Source organism: Limulus polyphemus, unplaced genomic scaffold (genome assembly GCF_000517525.1).
Source record: "Limulus polyphemus unplaced genomic scaffold, Limulus_polyphemus-2.1.2 Scaffold2641, whole genome shotgun sequence".
In the NCBI taxonomy this organism is placed as follows: domain Eukaryota; kingdom Metazoa; phylum Arthropoda; class Merostomata; order Xiphosura; family Limulidae; genus Limulus; species Limulus polyphemus.
The window spans coordinates 19,978-46,334 of NW_013668251.1; the positions used below are offsets into that span (position 1 = coordinate 19,978).

The 26,357-nt window shown below is 33.7% G+C and overlaps 1 protein-coding gene across 1 annotated transcript in view; it reads left to right on the top strand.

Annotated features, from left to right (window-relative positions):
- LOC106467512 (heparanase-like) overlaps window positions 1–26,123 on the top strand; it is a 38,041-nt gene extending 11,918 nt beyond the window's left edge. Inside the window, exons 4-9 of the mRNA XM_013927871.2 lie at window positions 1,098–1,145; window positions 1,645–1,845; window positions 11,068–11,179; window positions 12,080–12,195; window positions 21,651–21,800; window positions 25,930–26,123. Coding sequence (XP_013783325.1) covers window positions 1,098–1,145; window positions 1,645–1,845; window positions 11,068–11,179; window positions 12,080–12,195; window positions 21,651–21,800; window positions 25,930–26,092 — 790 coding nt within the window. The 3' untranslated portion in view covers window positions 26,093–26,123. The remainder of the gene's footprint in view (window positions 1–1,097; window positions 1,146–1,644; window positions 1,846–11,067; window positions 11,180–12,079; window positions 12,196–21,650; window positions 21,801–25,929) is intronic.
- The last annotated feature ends 234 nt before the right edge of the window (window positions 26,124–26,357 follow it).

A 26,357-nucleotide genomic window follows, 5' to 3' on the forward strand; every position in this document is an offset into this window, starting at 1 on the left:
GCATGAATTAATATAGGATAAAGAGTGCATTAACTGTTGTCTTTTAAATGTCAGTTGACATTACAGAAATGTCTAAGTGAAAGATTGCTAGTGTAACTGTATTTTGAAGAAAGAAGGGATGAAAGGTAAATCGGGAAAATTATAAATGTATTATTGTGACGTCTGTTGTTAGCAAACTTTTGAAATCTAATCAGAGGGGCTTTAGTAATAACCTTTTAGAATCTTGGCATTTAAGAAATTTTAATATTGGTTTAAGTTTTATTTTCCATGAACAAATTATTAGGGTTTTATGATAGGATGTTTGTATTGATTTAGATGTTCAAAATTGTCAAGGGCTTTAGTAATATGCTGTGGTCTCTTTGTGTGCAAACTTGAGTATTAGGAATGTTAACTTTAAGCTCTGGAAATATATATCCATACATGTTCTGTTTTGGAAAACTGTATCTCTCTTAAAGTTGTAAAGTTTTGAAATGGTTTTTATGTAATTATGTGTATATGAAGGATCTTGTTTTGGTGTATTGCTTGGCTGTTTTGGTGGGTGTATAGGTTACTTTGGCAGAGTGGTCTACTGTCACCTTTATCATTGTCAAGATTTTATGAGTATTTTGTTTCTTCATTTTGACTTAATTTAGATTGATCATGCTTCCAATTTGATAATAAGGAATGAAGAATATTTGTACATGTTTTATTGGACTATTTTAATGAGCTTTAAATAAGTCTTTCCTTGTTTTATATATATATATATATATATATATTAGTCCTGTATCCAGAGTAGTTAGGAAGCAGTTTGAGTTTACAAGATTGGGCAGGATGGATACCATCATCCTTAGTTGGTATTTCTTATGTTCTTTCAAGGCTTGTAAAAGTAAGCTGTTAGCATGCATTTTGTTCACCAGCACAAGATACTTACCTATGAGGCTTAATTTTGAAATGTAGATTAATTTTTTCTTTGGTTGTTTTTGTTGTTTCCGGTTTCTTTTGGACATGTGAGATCCACTCAATACGTGTATGTACACCAATTTACAACAAATATATTTTTTAAGAACGGTATATACATTCAATTCATTTTATTAAAACTAATTTAATTTTTTTTTCAGTTTTCTTAAAAAAGCTAACTCTGTTGTGGATGCAGTCACTTTCCACCAGTGAGTATTTATTTATTTGTTTGTTATAATTGAGAACTCACCTTTCATATGCGATGTGCTATATTAAAGTCATCATGACAATTTAGTTTGTATATGTTTATTGATATTTTTGTACACTCTCAGAAAAGTATTATTATATGTAAATAAATTGACATGTTGCAATGTCTATCTTTAGGTGTGGAATGGATATGAATATATATATACCTTCCTGAACAAAGTTTTGTCATCTTCTTTATTCTACCTTAATCCCATCTAGTTTTTCGAGTTGGCCACCCGGGTAGTCCTCCAATAATTTCTATTCTCCACTTCCTGACTGAACAGTTTTGTGATATACCTCTAATTTTTAAAGAAGAAAAATTTGTCATTTACTTTTAGGTGATGCATTTCTTACTTCCTGATAATTATTTATTATTTTGTACTTATTTCAGAAGTATAATGAATATTAGGTTGTGGTTGTTAATGCTTCCCCCATGTCCTTTTCAAAATTTTTATTTAAAAGATACTACTGTAATGGAAAGACTGCTACTTTGAAGGACTTCCTTGACATTGACCTCATGGATTCGTTGGGAGAGGAAATTAGCACTGTTAAAGAGATCGTTAAAGAAACAGGCCCAGCCCAGTCTATATGGTTGGGTGAGTCGGGCTCTGCTTGGGGTGGAGGTGCACCTGGTTTGTCAGATACATATATTGCTGGATTTCTGTAAGTGTAACTTGGTTTATTATTATGAATAGTATTGAAATTTGTTCTTTAGATGAGACTTTGTTGGAGCATTTGTTTTATACCTAAGAAAAGGAAAACTTGTATATATCAAATAAGTAATTTTATTATATCAAATAAGTAAAAGATCTGTATGGGAATATTAAAATTAGTTTATACAGTTTCTATTTTCTCTACATTAGAATATTGAAAATATATCATCTCAAGCCTATTTGAATATTTTCACTTCATAAAAGAGATATGTGAATTGATTTGGGTGTCTTTGAATGCAGAGTTTTATAACTATTAGCTTTTTCAGTTACTAGATGGTTGTATTGTTTTTGTGGTATATATTTAACATGTAAGTATGTGTACTGAAGTTTGAGATGCAGCTTAGATTTTAAAATTAAGAATAACTTGAATTTATTTCATTCTGCAATATGTTTCCAGTTTTATAAAAATTTAAATATCTGTCATTTTCTAGTTGCATACGTTAAGATTAATTTCTGATAAAAGCAAGTTGCTTGCTTAAATTAAAACTAACAATCAACCAAATAATGAGTATAGTTATCAAATATACTTCTCGTACTTCCTTACTTATAAATATTTGTTTCATCAATTGAGTGCCCTTGTTGCTAACAGTACTTCCAATATGGTACATTACCTCTTCTCACATAAATAGCTATTCTTGTTCAGTGCTACCCTCTATATACAAAATATTTGTTTGCATGCCACAAGCTTTCAGCTCCACGTACCTTATAATTGACTGATTCAACTGCATTTTGCATACAAATCATTATGCAACAACTCTCCACCAATAAGAGTGTGACACTCTCCTGATGTATGTGACTTCCTCGCTTCAATTCTACCGAGCTATCACTTCTCATTTGGCAGTTCTCGTATCAGGACTTTTTTTTTGTTGTGTGTGTGTGTGTGAGTGTGTGCACTCTTCGGATTTATTCAACTTTTTAATTTTTTTTCGTTATTATTCTGAAGTGGATTTTCTTTTTTTCTTCAACAGTTAGTCACTTTTCAGATAACTTATTTTCCCAGATTTAAATTTTTTTCCAATCAAATTTATGTTTGATTTTCAATTTTACACAATGAATTCCAAAATTCAGGTTACCACTTCGGATATCATACCTTCAACTAGCACACTCACACAGGCTACAGGTGAGGGTGACTCGTCTTTGGATTTATTGGCTATCATTTGCTGTGAGATTGATTGTTATTTGAGTGTTGAGTGAACCTGCTTTTCCTTATCATGTCCTTATTCCTCCTGAACATGCCAAACCTGTTTGGGTCAACAAGGATTTTGACAGCTTTTTCCTGCCACCTGATTTTGCTGTATCTTTCTATGCCCCTACTGCAGAATCAGTTAGGCCTAAAACAACTTTTTTAGGCATGATTTCTCAGGCATGTTCTATTTTATCCATTTCCCTGATTTTGTATGATCCCCGTCTTTCTTTGTTACATGATACCTCCTCTCAGTATTTGGTTTGACCCCCTTCACCGGGATATTAGGGTTCATTCTAAGCATTTTGTTTCTCAGATGGTTGAAGGTGCCAGCATGCCTCACCCTCCATGGGCTTTGGATCAGTTTGCTTTGGCCTATCACCAGGCTGAATGTCCTAATCTCAAATCTCAACAGTTAGAATTGATTTTACCCATGTGAGAGACAGACCTTGATCATCCTATTCGTTTATTATATGCCCCATTTTCCTGCCTTTGTCTTACCCTATCAACTCTCCTATGGTGCTTGTCTACTATCCATCTCCTTTCTGAGACAATCCACAAAGATCCTGAGGCTTTTTTGCGGGATTGTGTCTCCAAGATTACCTCCATATTTGCACTTTTGTCTTTTTCAGCTCTTGGATACTCTGTTGTTGGGATCTCTTGAGGAGGGATGCAACTTGTCCCAGGTTCATCTGCCACCTCCTTATCTATGGGACTTATGTATGGCCCCTTTTCATCAGCAGTATGTTTTTAGTAATATTCCTGAGACTCTGGAATCCCATGTGGAGTCGGTGCGACCACTACCTGTTTTTCTTTGATAGATTGTTTGTCACATTCTGAGCCTGGGTCATTTGGCAGGAAGCTTCAGGTCAGTGATTCTGGCAGAAAGATCTTTCCATGTGACATCCTGGATCTTTTGTCTGTATGCCATGTCTTCATCTTGCCAGAAATCATATGGTTATGATCCATTTCAACAATTCTAGAGCAGTTGCTTATCTCATTCACCAAGATGGCATTAATTCTGGTTCCCTCTGTTGTCAGAACTTGGATCTTTTTGGGCCCACATGCTCGGTATTCGTATCATTGTGTGTCATGTTCTGGATGCATTCAGTCTCGTTGCAGATTGACTTTCCTGTCCAGACAAAGTGTAAGTGGAACATTTTCTGCTGTTGGTCTTTGGGTCAGTAGTTTTCACCCACTAGACCCACTGTTTTTCATATTACGGATTTCCTTACCTGGCTCTTTGATCAGGGGTCGTCTGTCTTTTCAATTGTGGGTTATCAAACTGCCTTATCCCGCACTTATAATTTTTTCCGCTACCTTAAAGTTTTCACATCTCTTACCCTTTCCCTCTTGTAGCATTCCTTCCAGATTAGTCATCCACCTCAATATGCTGTCTTTCCAGATTGTGATGTAAATGTGGTCTTCACTGCCTTGGTTTGCCTCTGTTTGAACCACTGTCCTCATGCTCGATTTTCTTCTTATCTCTTAAGACTTGTTTCCTTTTCCTCTTAGCCTATGGACATCGTAGATCAGGTTTATTTGCCATCGACATTTTACAAACTCTGTATCATTCCACACACATTCTCCTTCATCTCGATTAATCTTTCCTCCCTGAAACTATAGCAGCTTGGGAGGGTAATTCCTCCTCACCACTGATTTCTCTTCCTTGAACTTCCCACCTTTATCCTTGGTGAGATCCAGATAGACTACTATGTCCCATCTATGCTCTTCCTTTTTATGATGCCTGCATGGCTTCCTTCTATGGTACCCGTTTCCGCCAAGTCATTCCTTGGCAGGCATCCTCTGTTTGTGACCTTTCTCCTTCCACCCTGACCAGTTGTGTTCGGCTTTTAATTCGATTGGCTTATTCTTCTCTATCGTCTTCTTCCTGTACTTTGTTCCAGGTGTCTTCTCATCTGATCAGGTATCTTACCCTTTCCTTTGTCGTCCCTTGGACTACTCTACATATGTTCATATCTCGCTATCTGCATCGAATTGCTGTATCTTCATCATTGGGTTATAGTCTTCCACCTGTAGCCATTCTTCAGACTTCAGTGAGAACTGTGACTGGGTAAGTTATCTTTTATATCTATATCTCTTCTTTTTCAGGGGCTTTCCCTTTTTTTCTCACTGTCTGGATCCTGCCCTGTGGTAAGTAGTGCCTAACCAGGTACATTTAAAATAGTCAAATCTGTACTGTTAGGCCATGATGACTTAACAATTATAATTTCCATGGCCACTAAACATACACTGCTTAGATTGTGTATTCCACAAGATTGCTTGTAGGTTTGTCCTCATGATATATTTGCTTCATTAATATGCCCATCCCAGACAGCACTCACCCATAGACTTCATGGGTAAAGCAGAAGGGGATAGCTGCCTATCTCTGCTATGCCTTAGATTGAATAAATCAGGTGTGGTCTGCTTTTCAAAATAGGATTCTCGTGGTCACCCGTTGCACTGTCTCAGGTGTTATCATTCCTCCAGACTATCTACTGCAATTCCTCCCCTTTTTTTCTTCCAGTGGAGTATGGGAGTCCTTACCACTTTCCAGTTCCAAGCACTGGGGTAGTGGACCATGGAGACATCTTCCTGAATGTGATAATGATAAAATATACATATAATGATAAATCCATTCAGTTGAGAGTAGGGTGGTGGTGTTTTTCTGGTATAGATGATGAGATGTCCTATACTATGTATAATTGGAGTGAACTGTCAAAATCCCCATGTGGATGTCGGTTCCCAGCGGCTGGGTTTTGGATTTAGAGCTGAACCAATCAACACAAGTTCTCACGTGTGTGTTACAGGTGTGTCTATTTCCTCACTCAATTATACTCTTGTTCCTCCATCCATGTTGTGGGTCATAATGGAGGTACTTGCAGATTAATATGGTTCTTCCTCTTACACTATCTCTCAATGATTTTATTATATCGAGGATGTTATTGTGCTGGGGGTGGTTCCTGTCGGTTTGGTTTTGAGTGAGACAGCTTACAATACAAAGACATCTTTATGGAAGTTGGGTTCCAGATCGGTCAACCAATTTCTCACATTGCTATCATGTGTCCCATTCATGGATCGGGGGTATGAGATTCCCTCTAGTCTGATTAACATTAGATGAAGATGGTATGATCCTCTTGCTACCCCCTCGTGGATGTCGCTTTCAAGTAGCATGAGTTTTGGATGCAGTTGATTTGCTGTGTATGGTCTGTTGTGCCATAGCCACTCTACACCTGGAGGCACATCCTTTTATTCTCACCCACATTAATGTACTCTATGGGATTGATATTCCAACATCATATGGTTTGAATCTCTATCCAACCATCGTTCTCTCCCTTTTGGATGTGCTCCTCCCAATTTCCACCCATGTCTGTGACACCTCTTTTCACACTTGAAGAAGAGTGTACCTGGTACAGATATGGTATTCTTCTCCCACATATGATCCTCTTCCGTGAGGATCTACTCTTTTAAGGTGTCCTTCAGATGCTTTTGAAGGATGATGCTTTTTTCCTTCGCACCAGTCCCTCCACCTATGTGGGATTCCAGCTATTTATGTGAGCGGAGATAATGTACTATATCAGAAGTTATAATTTTCCTATACAAAAAATATATTTGCTATAGGTACTTGCCTCCTCTCACATCATTTACACTTTTTGCTTTTTTCCTTGTCCTGATAGGGATTACTATTTTTCAAAATTTAAAGTTGGCAGTTATGCTTTTAATATAAGTAAAATTAGAGACAGAATAGAGTATACCACACAGAACACACAAACACAAGTTGTTAACCTCTAGTAAGGTGCTAGATTTAACGTTTGCTGAACAACATAGTAACAGTGAGACCGCATGTATTAAAACCTATGAAATGGGTCCAACAGTAGTGGGTCCTTACATCGGAGTTAAATTGCTATAACACTTTTTATTATTTAGGGGTAAGTCAAGTGGCAGGACAATACCAATTGTAGAACCCAAACTAATGTTTATAAAGATGCAAAGTAAAAGATAATAATAATAAAAAACATATCAAATCAGTTATGAATTATACACCAGATAGATAGAATATTGGTACTCAGATTAGAATATAACCATGTTAGGTATAATAAAAAGAAAAACAATACATTAAACCTAATTTAAGGTGTGTCTGGCATAATTACTCTGACTTTGACTAACCTCTGTCATTTAATAAAACATGAAGCAATAAACAGGAAGTAATGAATAGTTAAATCTTTAATAAAAACTGAAAAGTCAACCTGGCAGGACTGGAGGAAGTTCAATAATAATAATAAGACATAAAAGGAAGTTACAGCAATAGTAAGTGTAACAAAGTAATTAGCAGAAACTAATGTAACTTAACAAATAACGTACTGTTATACCATATGTGGAACTATTATATAGCTACTATTAACTATTTACATACTACAAGCTAAAACTTACAGGAGGTAAAACTAATTTATTCAATATCTAAGAAATTAAAGTTTATACATGAGAGTTTTGAAAAGGTTGTTATATTCTGGAAAACTTTTAATCCCACTATTAGTAGCAGAAATACTGCAGTAGTAATTCACTCCATATCATTCATTTTCTTCAATCCTTTTTTTCATTTAAATCACTTAATGCATCACAAGTAATTATACTGTGCACATGTATTTAGTATGATCATTAACTCACACTTGGTGTAATGCAACAATACATATTTGCCTTTAAATTCAGTTTACTTCTCAAAAAATGTACAAGCATAATTAATCAATGAGTGGCACTGTAAGATTACAAGGAAAGTAGTTTGAATAAAATAGATGAAAGTCAGAACTTTGAAATAACATGTATGTACATTTGACCTGCGTTTTACAATCCATTAATTAATTATTCCTAAAAACATTGTACAGCAACAACAAAAATCATGATATAATAATTACATTGGTTAACATTGGTTTTGGTACTAATGTTGGGCACAACACAGACAGCCCATATTGTAGCTTTGTGCTTCACAATTAACAAAGAAACACACATTTACAAAAAACTGTGTAACACAGCGATCACAAAAGTGTACTTTATCAAATTTTGTCTTGAGTACATTTCTGATGGCAAAACAAATTCTGTGCTTCTGTTAACATAAACTGCTTTCAGAAATTTTGGGTGATAAACAACTCAAATGATATTAGGTCTACTGCAGGAATCTTCACCTTGTCCTTCAAGCTAACTTTATTGTTTAAAAGATGGATTGTGTGTGAACTACTGATGTTATAAACACTTAATACTTGATTAGTATTTAACTGAGTTAAATGTGAGAGAATCTCTTGCCAGTTGTTTTTTAGATTATACACATCATGTGTCAAACATCACCCAGCCTGATGTTATTACACTATATGTTAGTACCTCTTACAAAATTAATTATAAAAGAATTACTTATTGTCAGTTATCAATAATGATGAAATGATTTGAATTTTCACACAAATAGATTGTTGTAACAATATGAAATACAGTAAAGATGAAAGCTATAACAACATCTTAACAATAAAATTGTATGATTTATAAAGCCATTTAAACTAGAAAGTATGGTGAAACATACTAATACTTTTTATAGTTCATTTAATTTATGCAGTATGTATTAGTAACATTTCAGGTAATCTCACTTTTGTTTAAGCATGTCTCAGTGCTACCTGTTTCATAATACCAGATCACATTAAGCATTCAAGGGGATAGATTTTATTGTTGTGGAACAATCTATTAACTGCATTTGCCTGTAGTTTGTTGTTAGTTTTTTATTAAGGCTAGTCTTGAGCAAGTGCTTTATTTTATCTATTTTATTTAGCTGTGTAGCACTCATACTGATTATTGATAGTGCTATACATCTAGATAAGATTGAAAAGATACAAAACTTATTTAAGATTGGTTGTCAGGTTTATATATAGATGGGCCAGATTATGTACAGTAGGTGTCTGCAACATGTTGGCAGTAAATCTCAACACTAAACAAAGAGCACACAATCCACTTGTTTTAAAATTAATCTATTAAAACAAGTCAAATGTATATATATACACAAATGTTCATTACACAGTTGTATCTAGAGCTTTAAATAATCGCCTCTTTTCGTCAAATTCCAACTGGTTCAGTTACTTTAGAACACAACTGACAAGACAAATTATTCTTCCTGCTCTTTTGTTACAATACAAGTGGTGATAATTTCACTTATATTACACTGTTTGTTACCACAGTTGTATCCATAGCTTTAACTAATTGTCTCGTTTTGTCAAAGTCCAAGTAGGTTGGTTCAGTTACTTTAGAACATAATTGACAAGACAAATCTCGTTTTGTCAAAGTCCAAGTAGGTTGGTTCAGTTACTTTAGAACATAATTGACAAGACAAATTATTATTCTCTACTTTGTTGTTACAATACAATCTAAGATAAATATTTTCGCTTCAAAAAAAGCCACTGTATGCTCTTTATGGCTGAACTCACAATCATACAATCTAGATCTATCTGTCTAACTTGAACTACAGTTTGTATGTGTCTGTAGCCTGACTAAGATATCATGATGCAATACTACTCAATTAAAGCAATGAGAAAAACTTATCACATTCAACAGTCATTTATATCTAACACTGGTCGTGGGATATCAAAATATTATTACACCAAACAAGCTCCAACAATGTTACAGAACACCAAATTCTTCATTAGGGCCTGGCATTCCATCATTGAATCACTGCCCTTTTTTATAGTGGCATTCCAACTCCATAACAACCCCACAGATACCAACCAAGCAGGGGATTGCCTAAAAGGTGCCTCAGAGGACAGTCATGGGTGGACAGGTGCTATACAGCAATCACTTGGATAATTCTTCACTACCAGATCTCAGATTTCTGCATGTAGAATAACCATATGGTAATACTTAGACCTGTGGAAGTCAGATTAAACATAAAATGTAGAGTTTGGGCAGAGGATGAAGCAAATAAAGTCTGTCAGCATCTGTTTAAAGACCATAGTGGACAGTTGCATGTTATTACACCAAAAATAGCAAAAGACCTAGTTAACCATTTATCATCTCACATAGCAACATCTGCATAAGGCTGATGGAACACTGAAACTTCCCACAAGCAGCACAAGGATGGATCTAGAAGCCATAAAGCAATCTTTCCTCTTGATTGCTGGAAGCAACAAACCACAAATAGACATTGCCACCAATATAATATATGCAACTGAAAAGCAGTAGTGCATAAAATTCAGAATGATTGGTTCATAGATGATTGGCAGAAAGCAAATCAAGTGCCTGGTAAGACTGTCAGCTTGATGTATTTACCAGGTTATGCAAAGGTAAAGGTAATTGAGAAAGCTAACAAGCTCAAAAAGAAACCCTTTATCCAATCCAACTATGGCACGGTGTTAACCTCCTTTGCATTACAAAGATGAAAGTGGCAACCATGGAAGGTCTTCATTGACATTTAGAAGGAAGGAGACTGCTGGAACTCTCTTTTACTGCTTGTCACTTAGTTCTCAACAGACTTGTGCTAAGACTATCATTAGGTTGTTCTGATGAAAGCATTAGCACAAGAGTCTGAAATTTCATATTCCTCTAAACTGGGCATTTGGAGATTCATGGACAATTCAGTGGCAATGTGCAAATTGAAATGGTAGAAATATCATGATATTAACTTGTTTACCTGTGATTGTCACCTAACCTGGCAAAGCATTTTACTGATAAGTGTAATGTGATGAAACACCACAGTAATTTTACCAAGTAAAATACAATATTTCCAGGTTGAATAATGTAATAACAGTGTATCAGCTACATTTATCTTATTGTAGTTTGTTATCAGTTAATACCTCTCTCACTGTTAATGCTCTACATAATTCTATCAATTATATGAGTCTTCTAGTAATACAGTAAAGGGTGCATTAGATATTTATATGAGTTTGATGTATTTTGATTTTAGTATTTACAAATTGACAGAAATAATGATCTTTCATTGTATGCAGTCATTTTCTATATAAACAGATGGCTGGATAAACTAGGTTTATCTGCAGCACGAGGTCTGGATGTAGTACTACGTCAAAGTTTTTACAATGGTCATTACGGTATGATCACTTCAGATCTTCATCCTCTTCCTGTAAGTATGTATATGTGATTCAGTCCTTTCATTGATCCTGTTTTATATGATTTTGTTAAAATAGGTTTCAGTTTATATTGATATAAAGTAATGTATATACAGGTAAGTGCCACAAGAAATTTAACTTATTTTTAAGATATCAGACAGCTTTCAATATTACTCTCAGTAAGTGGAATGTAAAAAAAATTGCCATTTACTGTGCATGAGGACTTAATTGTGCTTATGGTTAGGTTTCGTATGATTACACATAAATGAAAGAAGAATAGATTACAAAGTTCTGTTATATTTCATATCTGTCTGGTATTGAAACTAACATCTGACTAAAATCATTATTCACTGTTCTTTTGTTTCTTGTGGAAGTAGATAGTGAAGAAACTACATCAATTTTAACTGTAAAGTTACTTTGTTTTTTGTTTTTTTTGCAAACAGAATATATAGTGTGTTTTGGAGAGTGGGAAACTAAATTTAATAAAAGGTTGTGAAACAGTGAGATTTTCTTTGTGGATTAACAAACACTAATGGCATAAGTGCATGACCTTTTTTTTTCTTGTAAAACAAAAAAAGAGATTTGAATTGCCAAATGAGATATTTCTGTAACAAATTAAGATCAGAAAACTCAGATGAGTAAACTATAGAATTCTATTTCCATTGTTGCTTTGTTTTAGTTTTATTTTCTTGTTGGTTTTATTTTTAAATTTTCATGAACTGTGTATAGCTACTTGAAGTTCAAAATCTGATGTTGATAGTTATAGGAGTTTAATATCATAATTGTTGCTACAAATCACTATGTTAAAAATGAAATCCAGAATTTTTTTCTGAAGTTGAGAGCTGTAACTTGTGAAACAGTAAGATTATTTCTGATACTTCATTGTATTTGTATTTGTTTTCTTCATGAGGCAGGATTTTTGGCTGAGTGTCTTGTATAAGTGGCTTGTTGGTAGAAGGGTCTTACGAGTGGATGTTATGCAAAAGGAACGAAAGCTTCGAGTTTATGCACATTGTACAAAACTTGGAAGGTGAGCTCTCCCTATATGATTGGGTTTCCTGCTAGTAAGTTAGCATTAGCTTTGCATAATGTTAATTTAGTGTGATGATCACACTATCATCCAAACCATATTAAGTAACTTTAGGCTTTGTATCTAAATAATGAATGTGTGGTTATCATGGCATTAAGATATATGTATTAAATATTTTGATACATGTACTTATGTTATGCTGTATCAGTAGATGAATTGTAAATAGTCATATGGTAGAAATATTTGGCTTTTAAAGATGTTTACCTTGGGAAATTGAGAGAAAACAGGTAACATAATATTATCATATGATTAGGGTGTACTTACAGATAACATGAGATGATCATGTGACTTGAATCTATTAACAGCTGAAATTTAAAATTAGTTTGGCAATATTACCATTGCATATATTTTATTTGAAGTTTAGGTTGAAGAAAAAAGATCTTACACAATAGTTTTTTGCACACAGTTTCATTTCATTGTATTGGATGCGTATCTTAATATCATAGATTGAAAAAATATTTTTAGTTTTGTGTTGTTTATTTTGTATGTTGTTTTCCCAGTTGTTAATATTTTGGCTTGGTTTTTTTGTTTTGTTTATGGTATCGTTCATTAAACCTTGTTTTCAATAATTTGCACTATCATAAGATAGTTTTAAACAAAATATATTTATGTTAATTAGATCCTTCACTGAGTTTTATCTATTTATATTAAATAAATTAAAATTTATTTTTGAATTTCGTACAGAATGGTTGAAATTCCTGCAAGAAATGATAAAACTAAAACGAAAGTTAATGAGATGTAGATTTTTAATGTAAAAACAAAGACATTTTTATAATGCTTTCTCACATAACAATGTAAAACATTTCTTTCTATAGTTTCATTCTTTTTTGAAACTTTTAACTGCTTTATGTCCCTAATAAAATAAACAATTTAATGGTTGATTGTTAGTTCAAGAAATCATGGGAATAAAATATATGGGAAATAATAAAAGAACACAATATCATGTACAGCAGTTAGTGAAAAAAACCACAATTTCTTCCATTTACTGTGTTTTTTTCACTAATATGGGAAATATTCATGACGTAATGTTGTTTCTAGCATGGTGTATTTATCTTACTGGAGCATATAATTTTTTGGGGGAAAACTCGGCTAGCCATTTCAGGTGGTCTTGCAACCTATGTTAATCTAAAATATTTGTGAACGTTTTGTAGTTATATTATCATCTCCTGATGTAGTTTTGCATGATTGTGCTATAAATTAGAGGCTTTTAAGCCTTCTTTTATTGTTTCTTGATTGAAGCAATGATCAACTTCAGAAAATTAATAGTTTGCTAATTCTTATCTTTCTTTCTGTAATTTTTGTACAGAAATGCTCACTGGATGAACATTTTCATCTTCACCTAAAGTTAATGTGTATAAGTTGTAAACATATCGTTACATATTTTATATTACAACTTGAAAAACTGAAAGGTCAAGAAAATTTTAACAATATAACTTACCAGATTCAAACACTTATAATAAAAGCTAGTGTATAGTTATATCATAACATGTTATATCATTGGGTGAGTTCTAGTGATTTATTTGGTAAATTTAATGCGAAGTCCAACCCATGTAATTGTAATGAACTAATCTTTTTTCTGTGTAGGTTATGTTCACTGGTAGGCTAAACCTCACAATGTTTCAAAGGACTAAAAACTAATGATATGGCTAACTTAAAAATATACCTAATCAATCATTTAATTGAGAGGCCTGGCATAGCCTAGCAGAAAGGGCACTTAACTTACAGCCTGTAGATTGTGGGATCAAATTCTGTCACTGAACATGCTTGCCCTTTCAGTTTTGAGGGTGTTAAATAGTGGTGGTCAATCCCATTATTTGTTGGTAAAGAGTTTGCAATGGATGGTGTTGACTAGCTGCCTTTCCTCATGTCTATCACTTCAAAATTAGGTATGACTAGTGCATGTAACCCTCTTGTAGCTTTGTACTAAATTCAACAAACAAGCACTGTCTTGAACAATTTTCTTGCTAATCAATCTGTGACAAATATGCTAACTTACTAACTCAATAACTGATGAACAGACTCACTAACCAACTGAAACTCTTTAACTGACACTGAACTGAATAATAATTGTAATTCACTCAGTTAAGCATTTTATTATCATACTCTATTTCATAAAGATTCGAGATTTTATCTAAGTTTTCATGAAGTTCCTAGACTTCATGCAATTATTATATTGTACAGAAGACTTCCTCAAGTTGAAAAAGATTAAAATATTAACATATTGTGAAGTCCCTTGAACAACCCTAATACCCAAGTAAAATTAAACATTACACTAAACTTCAAATTCTATAATCAGCAATAACTTCATTATTTACAATTAACAAAAAATCAGTGTTCCCAAATAGGCATTACAATAACTGTATTATTAGTTAAAGGTATTAAACAAAGTACAATAAATATAATGATTAACAAAACAAAATCTCTGATATTTTATTGTCCATTAACTGAGTCTTTTAGAAGGTTTTCTTTACTGAGGCTAATGGTATATAGATGGGATGACTTCTTGTTCTCTATTGTCACTTTTTGTCTTATTAATGGGGTAATTCTCTCTAGTGAATCCACTGGTGGCTATGTCCATAGTGATCCTCTGTAAGTCATCTCAACTGGGCTCTTCAGTGGTTGACTTTCTGCTGGCAAATTTGTTTCTGAAGCTGTCTTGACAAAAACTTTGGGCTCTTCATATGGTCTTTACAGAAGTTAACTAGTTGGTTGCTTTCTCATGGACATTTTTCCATAAATAGTCATGGTGGAAGACTTTTGCTTTGAATCACTTGCACTTCAAGATTCTATAAACCACATCATTGATTTTTTTTCACTGCAACATATGGTCCTTCCCAATACCTGCTTAACTTTGGAATTTGTCCTCTCTTGTGGTGAGGATTGTAAAGCTATACCACGTGACCTCTGGAATCTCGTCTTATCAACATTAATATCGTAGTGACTTTTCATTTTATTACTTGCTGATTTACGTTTTCCCAAGTAAATTCATGAATGACATCAGTAGTGTTACTTATCTTTCTGCATATTCTGTGTAAGACATTGCTGAGTAATTACCTTCAAGATGTGAGTACAAAAGGTCCAATGGCACTATGAGTTCTTTCCCAAACATCACTGATGATGGTGTGTTGCCTGTAGTTTCATATACTGCCATTTGATAACTCATAAGTAGCATTGGAAAATCTAGATCTCACGTTTTCTGATGTTATTCCACATAAATGGCTAATTGATTTAAAATTGTACCATTTTCCAATATCATCCATCCCTACAAGTGTTTCACAATAGCTCAATCACCTCACTTCAAAAAAAGACAAAAAGTACTAAATTAAAATGCAAAATTGTTTATTATGACTTAAATATACATTAAACTACAACAAGAATGAATACAACATAAAATAAACAAAAATAAATGTATTTATCAAAATACAACTACAGAGAGAGATGTATTTGAAAAAACCAAACAATTTCTCAAATTACTATACTGGTACATATAAAACTACTGTAGTTTATTTGGCCTTTCTAACTGTGCTACATGTGGGTTAGAAAAATGTCATTTCTGTTCAGAGCAACAATTTACTCAACAGGCTTCAAAACTTCCTCTCAGAGACACGTTTCCCCTTCAGGTCAGTTACAAACAACCATTAGATTTACATAGTTTGGAATGTGCACTTTCTATTGGTTATAAATATATACTTGAGAGAAGTAGGTTTGAGTAGACAAGAGGTTTCAAAAGAATGGAGCTGTAAGTGGGGCTACCGTCATAGTCTTGTAAAATATATTGATATCTCAGCAAATCAAAAAGATGTTTTGTATCCTAGCTTTTAATTGTCTGATATTTGAGTTTCTTATTTGTTAACAAGTATATACATTGTATGGTAAGTGTAATAAAATATAAACTAAGCAATGAAACAACAAGACATGCCATGTGACACAAAATAGCATATTTGGAATTTTTAAAAGATTTTCTTTCAAATTAAGAAATTAAAACACATATTAAAACTTGAATTATAAACTACATTGTGATGCCTACTTTATTGACATACAATAATAATAAAGTGGTTCAATTAAATTTTGAAAATAACTCTAAACGTTGTGACATGTGCCCTTTGACCTGTTTGTTGAGAGTGTTAACTAATCATAAGCATTATCAAAGGTCTTCACATATGTGGTTGTGCCATCCAAGTAGATTAGTATGATGTTCTAGAGTATTTCAGAGAGAGTACACTTCATTAATTGTGGAAATGCAGTAGGTGCATTAAATAATCTGTATAGTAATGCAATTGCTACAGTCCATTTCCTGTAATTAAGGCTGTTTTCTCTCTACTTGTTTCGTCAACTTTCACTTACCATTAACCATTCTTCAGATCTAATGCTGAAAACCATTTTGATTCAGATAAAGCATCCAAAGTACAGTCAATCTTTGGAAGTGGATAGGCATCCTTCTCTCTGACGTCATTCACCTTTTGGTATTTTTCTTAGAAACTCGTGGATATGTCCTTTTTTTTTCACAACTATGTTAGGTGATGGCTGAGAACTAGTACCTGAGCAAGTCATTTAATCTTTGGCATTGAACGTAAGACCTTCACAGCTCAACCTGTACAGCACTTGTAAGTAAGATGGTAAGTCATCCTTATTGGTGGATTTGACTGTGGAAATACTGCCTGTACAGTTTCTAATCTTGCAATTTTCCATCCATACTTGAATATCATAGTTTTATATGTTCATGGCCATAATGATGACATCTTTGTTCTTCAGATTCAAGAGTTATTCAAATGAATAATCCCTCAGGGCATGCTGGATTGTTTGGTTCTACTACACCCCAATAAAACTAGATGTAACTTTATTCCTAATGTGTCCTGGAATGAGTATTTCACTTTTTGATGGCATAGTAACTGCTTTACTTATTGTTTCTGGAAGTTCAACCTCTGGTGTTGCAATTGTCATGTAGTGCACAAGGATATCTTGATCAAAGACTGTGTAGCTAGCCTAACCTCACATCTTTCCCAATATGCACTTTTTCTTTAGATGTTCATTACTGACACATCATGAGGTGTATTGAAGTGTCCCACAGTAAGGATAACTTCCAACTTTTATCTTGCTGGAACTTTGTCTTCTTGCTGTTCTCATCAATTCATCTTCTTTCTTCATCTGTGGAGGCAATTTCCAATCTTTCATTATCAGATTGGGTCAAATGGTTATAAGTTTACCCATCAATAAGCCCATTGACTTGTTGACTACTTTCTTTAAGTAATGAACTTCTTATCTCGCTTAGAACAGATGAAGTGTTCTCAACTAAGCTTTGCCCCATAAGTCAAACTATTTCCTATTTTCTGATGTCTGGTTATTTCTTTGTTGTTCCGTTGATCAGGCTGGGCTTGAAGACTCATCATTATGATATTGTCTCCTTGGTTTATTATTAGTTGTTGATTCCTCATAGTCTCAGTGGTAATACCATGTTTTCTATATTTTATAACAGTTCCCATTTGCTTAAATCATTTGGGAGGAGTTATATTTTCTACAGGCTTATGAGTGCAGTTTCTGGCAATATGTCCTTTCAAGTTATACTTGAAACATGTAATATCATCTGGTTTACTTATTTCTTTCTGCATAACATTTGTCTAACTAGTCTTTTCAGCTCTTTTTTGACTATTGTCAGTGTGAGTTGATGTTTCAATACTACTTGAACTGATGATCCCATAACTTCTAAATGGTACATTATTATTTATGTGCAACTCTAATGGATTCAAGTTCCATCACCAATTTTAAAGATGTACATCTACTTTGCTTTAGTCTAATTCGCATATCCTCATCTGTTAGCATCTACAAATTAGTCGCATAACAATGAATCCATAATTTCACATGATGTACCCAGGTAAATTAATTGGTCAAGCTTTTCCAAATCTTCTACATGTTTGGCTAAGGTCCCCTCTGTTCTTTTTACTCAGCTTCTGAATTTTTCTCTGTAAACTTCCTTCTGATGTGCCACTGTGAACCTGTTGGACAAGTCAGCTACCAGTGTGTAATAGTTGTTACTACTCTTGGCTGGAAAGTTGCTTAATGTTATTAAAACCACTCCTTTAAAGGGGCAGTGAAGTGAATGGCTTTTTGTTCACTATTCCAACCGTTCTGTTTGGAAATTATTTCAAATTAAGTCTGATATACCTCCCATGGTACCTTTCCATCATAGTCTGTTGGTTTCTCAATTGAGCAGCATTGTTGAATTGACTTGCTAATTTGTGGATCTGGAATTGGTAGTGACATAGCTGGATTAATCCAAAAAGGGCTTGCAGTCATATATGTCACATTAGTAGTGGTGATAAAAGTAGAATTAAAAAAGAACCTTTTCTTTTACACTGATTTACTATCTCAAATCGATTTCACATGTTCACCTTAAGGAGTGTAATTCACAAAATCTCATCCACTTTTTGTACCTGCTGTTAAATCTTGTAATATCTTATTTTACTTATATATATATATATATATATATATATTACAGAATATCACTCCATCTACTTACGTGCTCTTCCATTAATCCCTTTCCTTGCTTAATGCATTCTCATTATTTTTCTTAGATTTAATTATATCCAATGAGTCACAGATATTTCTGGTACTGTCATTTTTGAGCTAATATCATAAATTATCCCTTTGAATCAATGTTGTGTTATACTAAAATGCTCAACTAAGAGTGAAATTAATGAAAATGTTTATCAGTGGTTTAATGATGTACGGTGTGTGCTGCCCGGAGGTAAAACTGGCAGAGATGGTAAACTCCAAAAGAGGATTGCTGGGTCTCCTCTTCAAATGTTGCTGGTCCACTCCTAGAAACTAAAGGAAGTCATTGCTACATACTCATTTTTATTTACTATTTCAGAGCATTATCATAATCATCAATGTCTACAATATAAGTAAAGAACAAAAACAACTTTTAAACTAAATGTTCATGGGGAAAATCTCTGTAAACACCATTGTATGGTTGATTTACCTTCATTTTGATTATCACTGTGTCTACCTAAAGCATTTCCACTTTTGAAGTGATAATAATTCTAAAGAATGTAATGGGTCTGATGAAACTGATGATTCAAAATTATCTACTGGAGAACCATGGGCTCTTACAAAAACAGTCTCTGGTTTAACATGTACTTACAAACCCTAACTAATGATAAGGACACAGACGTGACAAACTAGTATCTGGGAGAGAAATGCAAAGAAGGAAGCCAAACAGATGATATTCACTAATGTTTGTCAAGTATGAAATAACTTTTGAATAAAGTATATCTGAAACAATTAATGTTCATCTACAACTGACATTATCATGTTCATCAGTAAATCTAAAATTTTAAATGGTGAATTTAATGTTAGGCAAGCTTTCAGTCAATTCAGGGAGTGTTTATCATCATGAAACTAAAAAAAATAAGCTCTAGATTATGTGCAGGGCTAATAAGAAGGGGAGACTCCTGGTGCCAAATTATCAGGGTCTGGGACCAAGGAAGCACCTGGAAAGGGAAGGAAGAAAGAGGAAAGAAAGAGAGAGACACACACACACACACATACTTTGGCAGTACCTAAGAACTAATAAAACAATTGTGCCTTGCATTGCATCTGATGAACATTGAAGGAAATATTACATTATGCATCACAGGGTCTAAAGAACTGATTGACCTAAACTCAGTCTCTATTGAATCATATAGACTACAATCAAAGTGAGTTGTTTCTAAAACTTTACCAGTAGGATTTGTTTAGTTACATCTTAATTTTGATAAGTTATGTCAAGTAAAACATGGGTTTAATGATATTATTGACTCTTTTGTTATGAAAAAAATTCGTAAAGGTTTCATGTAAATTTACCATTAGTAACTTAAAAAAAAACCTTTAAGATTAAATGCAGGACTAATCAGAAGGAGAGACTTCTAGTGCCAAAGCATCAAGGTCCAAGACCAAGGAAGAAAGAGGGAGAGAGAGAGACACACACGTACACATACTTTGTCAGTACCTAAAAACTAATAATAAAAATTGTGGCTTGCATTGTGTCTGATGATAATTGAATTAAATATTGCATCATACAATTTAGGGCCTGAAGAACTGAATGCCCTAAACTCTTTTCAATATTACTGATACAGGGGCAGATTGGCATTAAAGAACCAGCCCAGGCAATATCACATGCTGCACAATGGCTAAACAATTAAAATTTAAAATAAATTTCTAAGAATGTGTCAAGTGCACTGCACTACCAGGCAATTACCTGGTATCCCAGTGGTCCAATCTGCCCCTGTACTTGTGGTATTGCAGTGGGCCAATCCACCCCTGTACTGTGGTATCCCAGTGGGCCAATCCACCCCTGTACTGTGGTATCCCAGTGGGATCAGTACAGGGGTGGATTGGCCCACTGGGATACCACAGTACAGGGGCGGATTGGCCCACTGGGATACCACAGTAGAGGGCTGGATAGGCCCACTGGGATACCACAGTAGAGGGCTGGATAGGCCCACTGGGATACCACAGTAGAGGGCTGGATAGGCCCACTGGGATACCACAGTAGAGGGCTGGATAGGGTGTAAGCTGTAAAACAAGTTGGTATTGATGATATCATCGACTCTTTTGTCATGAAAAAACTCACAAATGTGTAATAATCTAAAAGAACACACTGCTACAACCAGGATTCAACAAAAAACTTATTAAACTGGAATGTAAGCAACTAAATTAATTTCTCAACCATGTGTTGTGTGAAAACTGCACATGCCTATAATAACTGACTAATTTCAAAAAGTTCTGTATTAATATAAGAAGGTAGAAAACATATGTTAAGTCTTTATACCACAGTAAGAGAGTCAGTAACAGTATATACATTTGGAACAAAAGAGTTCCAAAGAATCATTATTTTGCTTTTTTCACTTTGTTGCATTTAGTTAAATAAGTTTGTTTTTCAGTTTTAGACTTTTTTTTTGTTTGGTAATATGTCCATCATTCATTTAATTTTTCTGAGAACCCCCCTGTTTGTTCAGTGGTAAGTTTTAGTTTTAAAACTAAAACTTGGGTTTGATCCCTGTAATAAACACAGCACAGATAACATACTTTGCAACTTAATGATTAGTGACAAACAAATAAACTTTCTATGGTTTTTGCTCTTGGTACAAGTATTATATAAAAATATGTATGATGGTAAGTCCAGTTTGTTGTCAAAAAACGAAATATAAAGAAAAGCATGACTATATAGATATACATGCATTATAATTTCATTATCTTGTATTCAACTACTGTATTAGTGTAAGCCAGGTTTTATTTTTATAGAGTATTGTTTGCTTTATTATTTCAATGAATTATGTTGAATAACATTTCTGTTTCATAGTTCAGGATGTTTTCTTTAAAATAATGTTATGTATCTGCTTTTGTTTATATTATAGAATCTATAAAACTCCTGGAGCAGTAACACTTCTTGTTATCAATGTTTATAATGTCACAGCAAAGCTAATTCTGAAACTTGACACAAGAATGGAATCTCCAATAGATGCCTACCTTTTAACACCTATTGGATCGTATGGACTACAATCAAAGTGAGTTATTTCTAAAACTTAATCAGTTGGATTTGTTTATTTATATCTTAATTTTAAAAATTATGTCAAGTAAGACATGGCAATACTTGGTGTTGTTTAAAGCATTGAAATGTATGTATTTTGGGAAAAAAAAGTAATTTGCTTTTTCAAGAATAAATGTTATGATGAGTTTTATATTAGCTTAGAAGGAGCATTGAGTGAAACTATTAGGTATCTTTTTAATCTGGTAGGTCAATGCAATGTTGAATTAATAAATTTTGGTTTAAGAAGCTAAATTTGCTATTCTGCAAAAAACAAAGATAAGGTTGTTTGAAAATAAAAGCTTAAATGATTAAAATTAGTTCAAATTCTGATGATTAAAAAAAAGAACACTTATAAGTATCTTGAGCCACATAAAATATAAAATAAATAACTTTGATACTTAATCCTTGTTTTCATTTCTCATGTTATTTGTGAGAGGATATACTTCATTCCCAAGGTTACTTATTAAGTCAGCTTCCTGTCTGAAAATCTAAAGGAACATGGTTCTCAGAAATGATCTCACATTAATCATCAGAAATGTGGTAACATTCTGGATGTTTTGGTTACAACATTAGTTACAATTGCATCAATTGTCTACAGGTGTTTTGTTTAATCTATGAACCGAATTAGTGACAATCAATCAGTATTATTATGTTTACAATAAATAAAATATCAGATTAATCTTATGTAATTGTTGTAACAGTTCTATGATAATAGTTAGTAAAATTTCAAACATTTTTAAATATGTCGATAGTATCACCCCATCTTGAAAATTTAGAAGTACAACAAACTACGAAATTAAACCTTATTTATTTTTTTTTATTGATGGTAAAAGTGTTTTTGTGAATGGAGTTTGTGTATCATTAAGTTTGAGTCAGAGTCACTGAATTACTATAACCCAAACTGACTATTTGGTGCCCTTCTTTTGGTAGTCAGTCTTATACATGTGTATGAGTGTTTTCATACATAATGTGATGAACATCATCACATGATATTCAGATGAATTTAGCAGTAGCAAATATTTCTGTATTGCATAATCTTGTCAGTCGAAAGCTTGATGTTTGAATAGAATCTCAGCTTTCATCATTATACCTTTCCTTTAGTTAACTTTATAATATTACTTTTATGACTATTTTACAATAGAGTAACATTTTACAACTGGAAATTCTGGTTCTATTTGTTTTGCCAGTTAAAAAGGCAGTAATGTTGGGATTTTATTCTCCATGTAAGGTTCAGACAAGTTAGCCAGGTAAAGTGATATGTCTACTTTCATTCCTATCTTGTTTGATTCCTTTTTTGAAGTTCATTAGTCAGCCCTACATAGCTTTTTCGTTTAGTGATAAATCTTCTTCTTAATATTTGTTTGTTTATTTTTTTTTTACAAGATGACATATGTGGGTTACTAGATTATAAAGTGTAATTATAAGATAGCTAGTTAAAGATCGTGAAGACAGTTTTGCTCTATCAAATGATGATAAAATTATAGTTACAACTAGAACTAGGTAGGCCCTAGGCCTGTTGAAAAAAGTTGATGATCAACGAAAATAAGATATCTTGGTTTTGGCTGTTCACCAGTTTTGACTTTGGAACATTCTGGATAGCTGAAAAGTGGCATATACACTAGAGATAGAGTGATTGTGCCAGGTAGCTTTTCCTATCTAGCTTCTGATGACCTGTGGAGAAGAAAATAAAGATATCTTTTGTATTGCTTTAATAGGGACATCTGTGCCATCCCTACATAAAGTGCTAGCACACTCTCCAATAGATTTGTAAAATATGTTTTTAGCAAATTGTTTTAACAGCTGATGCACCAACTTGTTTGTAGGTCCATCACTAGGATGGTACAGAGTTCCTAACAACATATGATTCACACATAAAGATACCATCAACTTTACAATTACTCTTGCTAATTACTATGTATTTTATGTAGAAAATGAGTGATTTCATCCAGTTTTTATCTGTTTTTCACACTGAGTGTTTTATAAGGAAAAAACACAAGATTACTCAATATGATGTAGTAGGGGATCCCACCAGTTGTGAATGTTATAACAACGAGTTAGTAACTTGAAGATTAATTGAAGTACTTTAAACCTGTGTATGTATGTAAAGCATTTTTCATTTTACTAAAATTATACTTTAAAGGAAAATACCTTAAACATGTAAAACATAGAGTTTTATAAAGAAAAAATCATACTTTAAATGAAATACTTATATTTCAAAACCTTATATAAATAGGTGAAATGCATATAACTTTGAAAAGAGACTCTCAGAATCTTATAGAGGCCTTACTTCAAACATGTTGTTAATTTGTTTCTGACAGTATAGTCTCCAGCACCACCATAGATTTTTTATCTTTTAATTATTTCCTGGGCTTTTACCATGTTCTCTCAAGCTATCTTGGGCCTGACCCTTTTACTCATATTTCTGTTATTGGCACATGGCCTAAGCTTCTGTTCATTTCACAGCCTTAGTCTAGCAGTGATGTTTTAGGAAGTTTATTTGTTCTAAGTTGTAGTGGGCTGGGATGGAAGTAGGCACCATTGTTGGGAGCTCCAGGTACTGCTGGGTCTTGCTGTAGCTAATTTTTCATGCTTTAATGTTGTTGTAGAAGCTGATGTAGCGGCAATGGCACTTGTCACAGTAGTAGTAGTTTTCCATTGTAACAGTTCCTGGGGCTTAATTCTTTGGCTATTTAGTCCCAGGAAGGTTGTTAGATTCTGCGGTATTGTGGTTCCACTAAAAGTACTTATAAATGTTGTTCTTTTGTCTCTCCTTTCTCTTTTTTTGGCTGGAAAGACTGGTGATGAGATGTGTGACATGAGTCTCACTTCCAACAGGCTATGCATGGCCGGGTGGTTAGGGTGCTCGATTTGCAATCTGAGGGTTGCAGGTTTGAATCCTCATCCCACCAAACGTGCTTGCCCTTTCAGCCATGGGGACATTATAATGTGACAGTCAATCCCACTATTCGTTGGTAAAAGAATAGCCCAAGAGTTAGCAGTGGGTGGTGATGACTAGCTGCCTTCCTTCTAGTCATTCACTGCTAAATTAGGGATGGGTAGTGCAGATAGCCCTTGTGTAACTTTGCATGAAATTTAAACCAAATCCAACAGGCTTGGTTTCAGGACAGTTGCTGCAGTAATCTTTGATGGCTTCTCTGGAAAAGAGACTGATAATATCACCAGAATTATTAGTGGCTATGAGGTGATGATTTCTGATATCAGAATATCCTCATCCATTGGCTCTTCTCCAGTTGTCAGATAAAGTATTGGTTCTAGAGCCCTACTAAACTCTAGACCTCCAATCTTGCTGCCCAAAGAATAGCAGTTATCCTGTTATAGTGATAATATACAAGAAGTTAGGTAGAAAAATCTTTAGCAAGTCATATTTGAGGAATAGCAAGATAACCAGAAGGCTCAAGAATATAGTATTATGTAACTAAAATTATGGTTCAAAATATGTATATAAATGTATTGTTAGCTGAGAAAATGTTTCTCGATCATGTGTGAACATTCCAATATGTGCTGTATGGGACTTACACTCTTGACTAATGCTCTGTTACACTCCCTGCTGGACCATTGCCTGGTATTGACAACTCACAAAAGCTGTCATAGCTAACAATCACATACACATGGGTCGTTGATAGTTGTCTGTATGTTAAAATCAGATCATGGGTCCAATGGTGAAGTAAGTGATAAATGCTAATATGGTGAACCCTACAGATACACCTGAAATCAAGCTGGTAAAAAAGATGAAACAGAAATGTAGAAGAGGAATTTTACTTTTATGATTTAATATATCACCTAAGTTATGAGTTTATATTAATATCTACTCCAAATCACATGAAACATCACTTTCATATGAACAGACTGAAATCAGATTAAGAACCATCAGACTGAGAGCTTAACATTAACTTCAGTCTTGCACTCATGATTTTTGCAATAAAGTTATAATGGATATATGCAGATGACTGATATATTATGCTAGAAATTATTTCAAGACTGATCATAATTGTTTGATAAAGTTAAGCATCTTTGAATGTGAATATTGATTATTTCTTTAAAAATTGGTATTTATATTGTTGTCTTTTTGTTTTTATTCCATACAGGAACGTGGCTCTGAATGGAAAGCTTCTTAAGATGGTCAGAGAAGACAAGCTTCCCCACTTTCTACCAAAGAGATTACCACCAAATTCTCCTATTGAGATACCCCCTTTAAGTTATGGATTGTATGTACTACCTTTACTGAATGGTACAGCATGTATTAATTAGGTCTGGAATGAAATAAAACATGTTAAAAATGTTCCACTATCAACACTATGCATTCCACCTACCAAAAACATTATTCTCACTTCATGTTTGTCTTGGAAAGCACCAGCATAAATTAAGAACACCCTTTTTTTATATAGTGTATTTAAGTGTCAGAAAAGTTAGGATTCCAAACACGTGCACTTATATATGAATTAGTCATAAGTCATACTCAATGGCAAAGCCTTGTTTTGGCATGATGAAAATCAAAATTTCTCTTTTTCTGTCA